The sequence below is a fragment of the Petaurus breviceps genome, unplaced genomic scaffold, assembly GCF_028583685.1.
Source record: "Petaurus breviceps papuanus isolate PSGF00001 unplaced genomic scaffold, PetGlider_PUasm1.0 688, whole genome shotgun sequence".
Taxonomy (NCBI): Eukaryota; Metazoa; Chordata; class Mammalia; order Diprotodontia; family Petauridae; genus Petaurus; species Petaurus breviceps.
In genome coordinates, this window is record NW_027186457.1 from 20,595,032 (window position 1) to 20,608,319 (window position 13,288).

General features: G+C 34.9%; 1 protein-coding gene across 4 annotated transcripts in view; it reads right to left on the bottom strand.

Annotated features, from left to right (window-relative positions):
* HLTF (helicase like transcription factor) overlaps nucleotides 1-13,288 on the bottom strand; it is a 34,582-nt gene that overhangs the window by 16,995 nt on the left and 4,299 nt on the right. For 2 of the 4 annotated variants that reach the window (XM_069104721.1, XM_069104718.1), the window contains 13 exons: nucleotides 13,057-13,264; nucleotides 11,888-12,054; nucleotides 9,726-9,859; nucleotides 9,169-9,266; nucleotides 8,009-8,083; nucleotides 7,456-7,647; nucleotides 6,289-6,378; nucleotides 5,607-5,679; nucleotides 5,317-5,410; nucleotides 4,715-4,794; nucleotides 4,591-4,635; nucleotides 2,736-2,822; nucleotides 1,159-1,256 (listed from right to left, as the gene is read on the bottom strand). In XM_069104721.1, the coding sequence (XP_068960822.1) occupies nucleotides 1,159-1,256; nucleotides 2,736-2,822; nucleotides 4,591-4,635; nucleotides 4,715-4,794; nucleotides 5,317-5,410; nucleotides 5,607-5,679; nucleotides 6,289-6,378; nucleotides 7,456-7,647; nucleotides 8,009-8,083; nucleotides 9,169-9,266; nucleotides 9,726-9,859; nucleotides 11,888-12,054; nucleotides 13,057-13,264 (1,441 nt within the window). Of the gene's footprint in view, nucleotides 1-1,158; nucleotides 1,257-2,735; nucleotides 2,823-4,590; nucleotides 4,636-4,714; nucleotides 4,795-5,316; nucleotides 5,414-5,606; nucleotides 5,680-6,288; nucleotides 6,379-7,455; nucleotides 7,648-8,008; nucleotides 8,084-9,168; nucleotides 9,267-9,725; nucleotides 9,860-11,887; nucleotides 12,055-13,056; nucleotides 13,265-13,288 lie in introns of all 4 variants that reach the window. The other 2 variants (XM_069104720.1, XM_069104717.1) reach the window with 1 other exon arrangement.

Here is a 13,288-nt window from a genome sequence, read left to right on the forward strand (position 1 = left end):
TGGACTGCTACATATGCACATTTGTAGAAAAAGGGAGTACAGGCATATCACGTTTTAACTCTCAACCTCTCTCCAGCCTCAACTACTTCCCCCAAAGCACCACTCTGCAGTTCCCATTAGTATCTCTCTCTCTCCCTCAAGCACATATGAAAAGAGTTAAGTTTGGTGAAGGTCAGGAGAGAAAGGGGATGCAGAAAAAAAATCATTTTAGCTTTTATCTACTAATTACTAGCTATAATAGGGTAGGAATAATGTGATTTCTTATCTTAAAAGAGGAAAAAAGAACACACTGAAGGGGTAGCTAGGTGGCACAGTGGATAGAGCACCAGCCCTGGAGTCAGCAAGACTTGAGTTCAAATTTGGCTTCAGACACTTGACATGACTAATTGTGACCCTTGTCAAGTCACTTTATCCTGACTGCTTCACCAAGAAAAAAAAAATACACTGAAATATAAAAGACAGTAAATTTTTAAAAAGGTCACAGACAAAATTCAGTAACATTTTAATTGAGAAGCTATAAGCAGAGAAAATACAACGTAAATGACGAGTGAATTAGTGCCTATACCAGGATAGTCTGTTTAAAAAGCTGTCTCAAAAAACATGTAAAACATCATACTTTAACATTCCTCAATTAAAGGTTAAAAAAGGGTAAAAAATCAGATCTAAAAACATTAGTGCCTATCCTTAATTACCTCAATCCAAAGACCTTTTTTCAATCCTCACTCTCCTTAGTTTCACTATTTTGTATTGCTCCTCATGACAATCCAAGGAGGTAGATGCTATTATCCCCATTTTTCAAGTGTTTAGGAAACTGAGTGACTGCCTAGGGTCACAGAACTGGTAGATGTTTATGGCATCCTACAGATAATACACTCCCTTTATTGTTTTACTTTGGCTTCTGTGAAATACTTGTTTCCCAGACTGAATTGCCATTCCCAGGTAAATGGTTTACAGCTAGATATCTTTCCTTTTTTTATTTTTTTGGCTCAGAACAAAGGTTGCGTTCATTTCAGTAAAATTGCCAATTACAGGTAAAAATATAACAATACTGGTACTATCCTTCCAAATCATAATCAGTATATTTCCAACCATAAGACTAAGATGACTTGCAAGGCAATTTCATGTGACAAAATGTTAATACGTAGTAACAAAACTTACAATCCAATTGCTTAAAACAGAAAGAGGACAAATGATCAAAGTTGCTCTTGGTTTCTCTCCGGTGTCAATTTTCTTAGAGCACTGTACTACGGCAGCTCCTGAAAGAATAAATTATCATCAACAGGAACACAGTCTGTCATGCGTATAGTTATGTTAAATCATATGGCTTGGAATTCTTGATGTATTGGTATTGGTCATAACGAATGGACAGGCAGTATTTTGTATTAAATGATTCAGCAAGGGTAAACTGCTTTATAAATTTTAAGTGATTTTAAGTCCCAGCTGACACCTGATTCATATCATAAATTATCTAATATACTTCCTAAACACTATCTGCAAGTCACTATGGCAGGCTCTAGAGGAACCAGGCATTCCAGCTGGCAGGAGCATGTAAAAGAGGGCAGCATAAAATGCTAAAATGAAATTCTACTACAACCTTGCTTAGCAGGACATTCAACCAAGCTAAGTTAGCCAAAAAATCAGTTCCTATTTTTCATCTGTTAATATATTACAAAATCCAACAGGTGACCTACTGGAAAAAAAAAAGGGTCCACACTTTTAAAATAATAACTTCATAACAAAAACATCAACACAAAATATTCATGCCATTCTATATTCATATCCCAGAACAACAATACTACCAAGGAAAACCAGAATCTCTAAAATTCTTAGCAATAATTGACTCATTTTGCACCTTCCTATAATTTCTATCATCTACTAAAGCAACCTCAAATTATCTAAACGATCTGAAGTTTGCAAGTCATTCAATTCTTTAAATCTTTTGGGCATTTTTATTTTTTTCAGACCTCTTCACCAAGTTACAGTCTGTTGTGTATACATATATGTATACATACACATATACAGTATAGTTGTATATAAAGTTAAATGAAATGTTGAAGCCCTTGCTTAGCAAAGATGCTCACCCCAGCATATGGTTGTTACAACTAGCAAATTCATACACCAACTGCCTTATTCTCAACCTTGTGGTTTTTAAATCTGACAATTAATATTTCACAACTCACTCTTTGCTTAACCTGGCCAATAGTACATAGATGCCATATGAGGTAGGAACCTAGGAGGACAGACTGAAGGGTTGAAAGTGACATGAGAGGTCATCTAGACCATCCAGACTCCTGATTTCATAAATTAGGAGGTAACACATACAGACTTTAAGCCAAAGTATAAGGGAACCAATTAAATTAAGACTGTATTCACTTATGATTTTGTAATTTCACCAAAGGATGATTTCAAACTAAAAATTATACCCCCAAATTTCATTCATTCTTTCACTGAAATCAACAAAATTATATTTGGAATATCTTCATGGTCTTTAACAGCTATTTATAGTCCTTCAATAGGACTATAACACTGAAAATAGTCCTTAACACTGAAAAAGGCAAATTCATTTCTCTCAACTTAATTACAGAGCATAGAATACTATATTTTCTGTTACAAAGATATAGATAGAGAGATAGATATATTTGTAATTATCTATAACATATGAAAAAATTCCTCAAGTTAAATTATTTCTTGGCTGAACTGAAAACAGAAATTGAAACATCCAGACCAACGCTGACCTTTTTTCATGGCTTTCTTTTTTACCACAGGGGCAGATGACTCAAGTGCACATGCAAAGTCTGCATCTTCTTTGGCCTTAGAAGATCCTAAAAGAAAAAAGGAGATGATGGCATCGAGTCACACTAAACCTCCACAGTAGGGAACACACATAACATGAAACCTTTACTTCATTCTCTCCTAGACTGTGAACACTACAAGGCTGGTTTGCTCTTCCATAATAAGTAATTGACAATGTTGTCACCCACATCTCAGAGTCAAGAATAGAGAATTTTGCTCTCATGTGGATATGCAGATAATTCTCAGATAAGCCTGCTCAATTTTTGGATCAACCATTAGTGCAACTGTAATTTCATTTCTTTACACAGTAAAACTTCACTAACTTGTAATTGTGATGTCAGTATTTAAACTAAAAAAAAAATTTTGAGATTTAAATTTTAAGTAGTTACTTTTATAATACATAATAACATAAATTAACTAAGTTTTCAAAGGGGCAGCTAGGTGGTCCAGGTCTGGAGTCAGAAAGACATCTTCCTAAGTTCATATCTGGCTTCAGACACTTATAAAACTGTGAGACCCTGGGCAAGTCATTTAATCTTATTTGTCTCAGTTTCCTCATCTGTATGAGCTGGAGAAGGAAATGGTAAACCATTCCAATATCTTTGCCAGAAAAACCTTCAAAAAGTGTCAAAAAGAGTCAGATATGACTGAAATGGATGGTTGGTAAACAAATAGTCTGGCTGAGTAAGAAGATTTGAATTCTAGTTCTAGATCTACTGAATGGATTTGGGCAAGTCACTTTTCCAGGTATAACTTTTTTCCAGCTATAATTTCCTTCTATGTAAAATGAGGAAGTTGATTAGATTCCCCTAGGACTGAACCTGAGACTTCATTGTACAGTACAGGGAATGACCAAAGAGGAAATTCTCTCAAACAATTCATATTGGCTCCTACTCTGCAAGCTACTGTTGAAGTCTTTTCTGTCATGAACTCCTCTAGTAGCCTGGTGAAACCTACAAATCCTTTTCAGAATGTTTCTAAAATGATATATAGAATTGCAATAAAAACCAATCATATTAAAAAAAAAGATGCCATCCTACTCCCTCTACCCCCGAAGTTTACAGACCTCCCAGGATCTGTGAACTCCATCCTAAGAACCCAGCTTAGAGTTGTCTAAGCATCTTAAACGCCCTCCCCAGGGTCTTCTGGGAACATTCTCTACGCACTCAATGATACCATCTTCTTTTTTTAGAAATGTTTCCAGGGATGGCTAGGTGGCATAGTGAATAGGCCCCTGAAGTCAGGAGGACCTGAGTTCACATACAGCCTCAGATACTTAACACTTACTAGCTGTGTGACCTTGAGCAAGTCACTTAACCCCAATTACCCTACCCTCCATTTTCCAAAAAGCAAAAAATAAAAATAAAATTATTTAATTAAAAAAAAAATTTCTGGGCGGCTAGGTGGCACAGTGATTAGAGTACCAGCCCTGGAGTTAGGAGGACCTGAGTTCAAATCCAGCCTCAGACACAACACAAAAACTAGCCGTGTGACCCTGGGCAAGTCACTTAACCTCAATTGCCCCAATAACCCCAAAAGCAAAAAAAAAAAAAAATTTCTAAATGGACCACACTGGCTTCTTAACTAACTTCAGCAAAATCTAAGAATTATCATAACTACAATTTGTGAGTCCCTAATTTGTTTAATAAATCTCTTTCAACAACAGAAGAGCAAATTTGAGCTAAGTCCACATGCAATTATCATAGACTGCAAGTCAGTAATAAATAAACTAGTAAAATTTATTGTACTATTCTTTTAGCTACCAGGTAAACAGAAAAATATGTAGAGGTTACATACTTTTAGTTCTGCCTTTAGTCACAGGCTGTTCCTGTCTTGGACTGGCTGTAAAAATACATAAAAAATTGTCATAATCGATCAGCATATGTGATAAAATAGCAAATCAAATTATATTTCGGGTTACCTTTTATTTTATGTGGTAATTCATCTAACTCCACCTCTTCTGAGTCACTGCTTTCCATATACTTAACAGTGGCTTTTCTTCTAAAAAATAAATAGTTTTGAAAAACCATCAGACACATGAAAAGGGTACTAGACATTTGAGTGGCAACTGACTCGTGAATTTTGTTCCTGAAAGTTACATCTGCCACGAGGAAAGGAGGTTTCTCTTACCCTCATACTTTTTAACTAATGGGAAATAATTTTACAAAGCTAAGTTCAAAACATGCCTTTCAATGTTAGTATCTAGCTATACTTTGTAATATTTAACAATTCATTTTTCACATCACTTAGCAAGTGAAAAAGCAGAGAGCTTGCCCAGGGGCACCATTATTCCTATTCTAGAAAACCACAATAATCTAGATCACTTATTCTGCTAGAACTGTGATCTCATTTACCTGGGCATTCTAGCAGGGCAGAATTATCCCCTCCTAGTTCCCTCCATTAACAGCAAGGTGAGTTAAGAAAATAACTGGAGATACCATTTTCAGCAAATCTAAGAAATGATATTAAGTCATTTCCAAGGGAAAAGATTATGTTCTTTCAAACCCTAGCACACAATTTTACCTTTTGGGACGAGTACTTGTAAATTCTGACTTGAAATCTTCACTTTCCTCCTTGACATATGAAACACTGGGCTCTTCACCCGCAGTGAATTCTTCTACTTGAAAGTAAAAGATACATATCATATGACACAATGATTAAAAATATATACTATATTAGAAACAAACATCAGACCATTCTTTAGAAATGCAGATCTTAACCCTCATTTTAAAGAATTATCTATCAATGGACACTAGAATTAAGCCATTAGACTGGTAATATTTAAACTACGCACTTTTGGATTAAAATTTTACCTTTACACAGTTCCTTCACTTGTTCATTGTCATCATTTTCTCCATGTTTTGCAGATTTATCAATAATATGTTCCTAAATGAAAAGACTTTCTTTAATGATCATAACTTTCCAATATCTGAAGGGACTTCAGAAGATGTTTAATTCAAGCCATATATGAAAAACCATCCCTTCTACAATATATGCAATCCTGCCTTTCTGTGAAGGCCCCTAGTGAACGGAACCCTACTCTAGCTCCCAAGGCAGCCCGTTCCACATCCGGGAACACTCTTTACAGTAAGGAAGTTTTCCCTCACATCAAACCTAAATCTGCCCCTTTGAAACTTCTACCAAATGCCCTTAGGCGGAAGCTCTAATACTATTGGTTCCTAAACTGAGATAACTGGAATTAGGTTTGGGGGGGTTTTTTAGTCTCCAAACTTATAGTAATGGGCTTTGTTTTTTTATGGTTACAAGTCATGTTCTCACCATAGTAGCTTCTAACAGAGAACTAGGGTTCTGTCATGAACTGAGAGGACAAGAATTCCTCTGAAAAACGGACAAAGGGATTTTTTTCTCCTACAAAACTGGATTTTTAGTATAAAGAGTTGGAAGAGTAAGTGCTTCCCAACAGCCAAGCTAAAGAGTTGTTGAGACTGCTTGTCATAAACAGCTCAAGGAACAAAACATTTTCAAATACTCCACCTCCTTCAACTGATTAGTTTTTTCAACTGGAAGAGGCTTGCCATCATAGAAGTTAGTCAGGATCACTGCAATGGCTGCAAGAGTTTTGCCCTAAAGGGGGAACAAAAGTCTTCATGAAGTCATGCATCTAGCCAGATTCTAAGAGTCATTACTAGAAGATGTCTCACAAATATTTTTTGGGATGATCCATGTGCCACATAGCCAAGGGACAAGAATATTGGACCAATGGTGCCTATGAAATACGATCTGTGCATTTCACAGTTTCCTTTACAAACTCAAAATATACTTGTGATCCAACAATGTGACATTCAGCAAAACGTGAGTTATTAGAAAAGTGACCCGCCTGTTGCCAATCACCTATAAAAGATATAGGAAGAACTGGCTCTATTACCTAGTATTAAGCATCTCCAAAATGTACTATTTAACTCTTATGTGCCAAAAGTATACCGAAACATTATTCGTTTAAGCAAAAAATTTCTCAACTCTCACATCTCAGTTACCTTTGAAACAAGTTCTAATTAAAAGTTATTTGTTGTTGTAAGTAAAAGCTCTTATTTGTTTAGTGTTGTAGAAAAGGTAGTTTCCTCTATGTGTCATTAAATATTAAGACATAAATGACATAATTAGCTATCAAAATAAGCAAGATACAATTTGTTAAACTTTAAAAAGTATATCAAAGCAGAAGTATGAGTCTAGTGATTTTTTTTATACTTCTCCCTGTTTTATAGATATATTAACAAAAACAAGGATGAGAAAACAGCATGAAGAAATATAGATCTAAGTATCCAATACACAAATTATCTACCACAATGCTGAAGGTAGGGTATGAACATGTAACTAAATTGAAAATGACCTTTCTTTCAATATTTCATCCGCTCTACTTTTAAGAGAAGCTGTTGTTTAGTTTGAAGCATCAAGGAAAACACAGATTTTATATGGTAGAAACCATGGGAAAGATTTTTTCTACAAAGTCAAAAATGTATTCCTCAAATCTGGATCAATATACCTATTTCTATTTAATGAGTCTGGTTTTCTTTTTAAACCTTTATTAACCTATTTTAAACCTACATTAACAACACTACTCTTTTATTGTCTCATCTAAACCTTCTCACTTGCCCCTAAATGTTACTATATATTCTAGGGGAAAAAAAAAACAAAAACAATTACCAAACCCATATCATCAGCTAATATTCCTCCAAGAACATTCTCTGGTGGTTCCTTTTCAGAAAAATTGGTAATTGTGTTATAGTAGGAGTTGTTTCTTTGTTCCCAAAATGGAGGTAGTTCTTTGCTGTTTTCACGTGAAACCATCCAAGCTAATGCTTGTTTCTGGTGTGGCAGTAATGGTGTTTCAATAGCCTACAAGTAAAAGAAATCCTGTAAGACATAGCATATGTGCCTTTTCTTTATTTTTCCACATAAAGTAGTTAAAAGGTGAATAATACAATGAGCAAGCAGAAAAGGAAGTCAGAAATGTCCACAATGACATAGAACTTTACAGCGCTTTTTTTTTTTGGAGGGGGGAAAGGTAGAGCAATTGGGGTTAAGTGATTTGTTCAAGGTCACATGGCTAATAAGTGTTAACTGTCTGAGGCCACATGTGAACTCAGGTCCCTGACTCCAGGGCCAATGCTCTATTCACTGCACCACCTAGCCTCCCCTACAGCACTCTGAAAACAGAACAAATGGTTTTCAATGTTAAGTACTACAAATTTAATACCTCAGCTGGTTCCATTTCACGTGTTTTATCATCTTCTTTTAAATCTTCAAACAATCTGTCAAATTCTGTTTTGAGCTGCAATATATAAACAATCACAAACATGCAAATTATTGGAGTGAAATTCAAAGTAAAATAAAAATCAAATGAGTCAGTGCCTTTAGAGTACTTAGCTCTATCAGAAAAATGTCTGTGTGTCAAGGACCCATAATTTCATTGCTACTTAGTTTGGGAGCTTCCCTCTATTAGGAAAATTTCACCCTGGGTAGAGGATTAAACTGGGACTTCGAGAGATAAGTAACTTTCCCATGGTCACAGGGTTAGAAAAGCATCAGAGTCAGGATTTAAACTATCTTCCAAACTCTAAGTCAGGTATTCTATTCTACTCTATTACCCTTTCTCTATAAAAGACATAAATAATTTGTTATTCCAAATAACATAGCAATGTGATTCTCAAATTATACATTTTCAAAACAAAGGCAACATGGCACAGAAGTGTAAATCAGGAGACCTGAATTAAAATCCTGGTTTGTAGCATCTATAACCTTGGGTAAATAATTTATTTTTTCTGGGTCTCAGTTTCCTCTTTTGTTAAAATGACATTAGGTAATCTCATTTTAAGAATTTTGGAACTGGAAGGACTCTTAAAATGATTACTCAGTTCAAAACATTCTTGGATGGATACTACTCTCCTCTATATCTCCTCATTGCTAAAATGTAAGCTGCCTGAGGGTAGGTACCATTTCACTTTTGCACTTGAACAGTGATTGGTATATAATAAACATTTAAAAGAGGTTTTTAATTCATTAACTAGATGGGAAGGAGCACAAAGGAGGAAAGGGCACGCCAACGAAAAGGACTCTAAGTTAGTTTGTGCACAGACACCAAAACATTATTATAGAAGGTTATTTAGGACAGATAACAATAGAAGACTCTTATTCACAGTATCTACACGCTTATGCTCTAAGCTTAGGTGGTACACTTGTAGGAATTAATATTAAGAAAATATTTATGTTCTAGTCCCACAACACAAATAACAGAACGTAATGGTGTGAATGATTAAGAGGTGGGCATTGGTAAATACAGTAAGGTCAACCAAAGCTAATTACAGAAGAAAAAACTCTACTTCAAGGCAAAACAATTCAAAAGAGAAAGAAGCAAACCTGTTCGGTTGTCATTTGCACAGCCGCGTGAATAGGTACACTATAACTTGGTCCAGCTCTTTCAGAACTCCAAGCACTGCCAAAATTAAATCCTGAACCTGTGTCCCACAAAACAAATCAAGTTAGCAAATGCAAACTTCACGTATACAAATAAAAACATTTCAAAATTTACATGTTTCACTAAAAAAATCTTCTAGACAAAAAAAAGCTTAATCCTAAACCAGACTATTTTGCATCACTCAAAGTAAACCTGTGAGCAAATAAAAAGCCTTCCTCCAACAACTCCTTGAAGGCCAACACTTCATTTTAATGATTCATAAAAGCACATATTTAAATCCCAGTCATCTCTATAGAAACAGCAGAAAAAAAAGTTCAAAGTTTGAAGCTTCAGCACATAGATTCTAATTCCACACTGAATTCAAAAAGCAAGAAAAGGAGACAAAATGACTTTCCCCCAAATAGGCTTATAATCTTTATATTTTTAGCAAGAACTTGACAAATTCAACCTGAATAAAAAACAAAGTTAACATATCAAAATAATGTAGTTTTGAACTTACTTTTTGGTGGAGGCCCCAACTTAAATCCATGTTTCTTCAACTGATCCAAAACCGCTTTTCTATTTTCTTCTTTCCCCCAAAAACTCATCTGAACAGGCATAGTGAAAGCATTGCTTGCTCCATAATGGACCACCCTACAAAGATTTTGAAAAAAAAAATGAGGGATATGGGCAATCCCTTATTTTCATTAGCTTTTTTTCCCCAATAAAAGTATTAATACTACTAAGTATTGTCATTAATCTAAGCCTTTAAATTATAAAGGCAAAGAGAATGAAGAACTACTATAATGAAAATCCCTTATCCGCCTCAATTTTCATTCTTGCTAAGACTGTGCCTGAGTACTAAGTGGGGAAAACACAAAATAAGAGTTGAAAAATGGAAAAAAAAAATAGAAAATAAGAGAACAGGTTAGTTAAGAACCAGAATGTTAGAAGAGATAAGGTGGTGCAATAAGATAATGCCTATAATAGTACCATTTGGAACATAAGATAACTTTAGATTGAACAGTGATTTTTAACATTATGATATAATTGGACAATAGGGCAACTTAAAGAAGTGAGAAACCTACCCTGCTAGAAAAATTGAAACGAGAGATTAGGAAGGATTTGAACAAATAAGAAAGGGATGTGACTGCCTGAAGCTGATCCTGCATGATTTCCAGAACCAAGCACGGATAGAATAAGGATTCTTCCCACTAGCAACACAAACTCCTTCCCATTTCTTTCTATACTTCAGTTACATAGAGAACATGATAAGCAGAACGAGGAACTGAGGACAAGACTCATAATTAAACAGGCTTTATTTCTTTGTCAAAAATACCTAAGAATTCAAGATATTACTACATACTACCCTAATTTCTGAGGAACTTAAACAAGGCAAATTGCTAAAAAAAAAAAAATAAGTCTTTATAGTTATTATTACTTCCATCTGATGAGGGAGAAATTTATTACACAAAAAGGGTCAGCAATTTATTTACATGACCAAATGAGAGACTTTATATATAGTGCTTTGCAAACCTCAAGATATGATATAAATCTCGGTTACTACTGACAGCACTACTATTAGAGTGCCAAAGCAAGGTACAACATCCAGTTTTTAAAACTGCCAAGCATATTACTTAAAAGAACTTAGAAATAAAATTGCTTTTTATAACTTACATATCCAAAGTTGGATTATACAGTGCCAATTTCATCCTCTAGTTTTTTATATAGATAATGAAATAACGGATAGAGACTGTACATTTTGGATTTACTTTGGAGTAATCAGCAGAGCACTAGACTCATTAGGGGCTGTTCAGCTGCTTTTGCATCTATTGTTTTCAACAGCAACTTTTAAAAGGCATTGAAAACTTTTAAGTAGTTTCTAAGTCAGAAAAAAATAGTCCAAATAAATACTACTCTGTTGTTCTGGGTATAAGATTTCTATGGAACAAATATCAACAAAACAAATTATCAACAAACATTTATTAAGCCCCTACTACATATGTACATATGTTCACTTTGCTAAGCAATGTTGAAACAGTTAAGTGGTGTTCTCTGCTTTCAAGAAGCTTATAAACAAAAGGCCAGAATAAATAAAAATACAAGGTAGTATATAGTTAGTGTCAAAGGATGGCAGAGATAGCAAATGCTTCCTATGAACACTGTTCAAAGTAAGTGAATTCTTTATAACCAAGAAAGTCTTATTTATAGCAACAGATGCTATATGAAGAAGTGAAGTAACTTCCACATAAATATGAGTATTAATATAGTTATTAGATGGAGAAAGTAAAGTTAAAGCTTTAACTAAACTGTTTTATTTTGCCTGGCACCAGTTAAACAACTACTCTTTTAAGTTCTACCACCTCATCCCATATACTAGCCCAAACACCTAAACAAAAAGCCATCTAACTCCCTATTACCTATCAAAATACACAGAATTTAAGAAAATAAAAAGGCATGGAGATGGTATGTGAAAAACAGACACAAATGCTTAGCTGTTTGATCTGTTCACGAACATTCCACTTGCTGAAGCTTCCTGAGACACTTTCTCGATTGATCTTAGACCACTACACTAGCTACAATAAGGATGGTAAGGGTTTCATAGACTTAAGATAACTGTCAATAAGAAAAACACTGGCAGTTCTAGACCCAGCCTAAAGACATCAATCTCTAGAGTCTTACCCTTCAACTTGGGCCAGTCTGTTGTCCATGATGTAGGCCAAAGGGGCGGCAAGTTCTTTCTTTATGTGGCCCACCTGGTTTCCATTGACATTATTCACTTTCACTGCATTCTTGTCATAGGGATTATTAGGTTCTCTCTGAAGTGCCACCATTTCATTATTATTAACCTAACAGAACATTAAACATAAGTGACACGCTTAGTTTATAATACTTCCCTTTAAGTCGTATTGCTCAAAGCCTGAAGTAGTTCCCAGAATATTTTTTCTGGACTTTCAGACTAAGGCTGTCAAAGGATATCCTCTCTCTCTTTATCTCTCATACAATGTGGTAAACTCTATTTTGTGGTACTGTTCTTCCTTTTCATGCCTGAAAGGGCTAGTCCTAACCAGGTAATTATCAACCCTCCCAATTTGTACATTAACCAATACTGTATCTTAATTTTGTAGTTAACACTTTGTTTAGAAATTTCCAAAACATAGTCCTATTTCGCTAAGCTTAAATTAACCATCAAACACAGCTTAAAGTTCTGTCACAATAGCTACAGTTCTTGGAATTTTTTCAAATGCTAATTTTATCTTTATTAGTTCATCAGTTCTGCTTTTTATGCTTTCATTTTTGCAAAGTGGCCATTATAAAAACATACAACACTGCAGTTTAAATACAAAAGTAGTTCACTTTGTTGGCAGCTTATGAATGCCACAATGAGGCTATGTGATTGAGTAGAAACAAAAGCTTTAAGAAACACGTTACATATGGTGCACTAGTAAGACAAGACAGGAACTTCTATGGAACAGAGGATACAGATACCAGAAAATGCACAAAGAGGCACTGAAAGACAGCGAAAAGAACAGAAAAGCGGAGCTAGAAAGACATTTAAAAGGAACCGGAAAAGGATGGACTAGAGATACCAAAAAAAAAAAAAATACTACACAAAAACATGAATGATAGACCTTTTCAGATACTACTGACTCTCTGTTTAGCATGTAATAAGCATTTTTTGAAAACATTATTTCCTCCTTATTACCAAACCATTACCCTGTCATTAATTCAAGGTAAGCCCTACCATGGAAAGCTGCATTTGCTCAACATATTTCCTTTGAAAACACCTCTTCAACTGTAGGATTAATACCCAGACTACTAAACAAAGTCAACCATCATATTCTACTTACCACTCCTGTGTAATATCGTAATCCAACCACTTGACCTCGCAAAGTTCCAAATAAAACTGAATCTAGATCTTCATCACCAGCTATAAAGTCATCTGGAGGTATAATGTCTTCAGGATCGAAAGGAGAAAATAAATTGGGATAGGTGCAGTGTGAAAAACTTCCATGGACTCCAAATTGGAAAGACTGCAAATATTTCCAAAGAGGATCCCTATTTAAAACAAGGGGGGGGGGG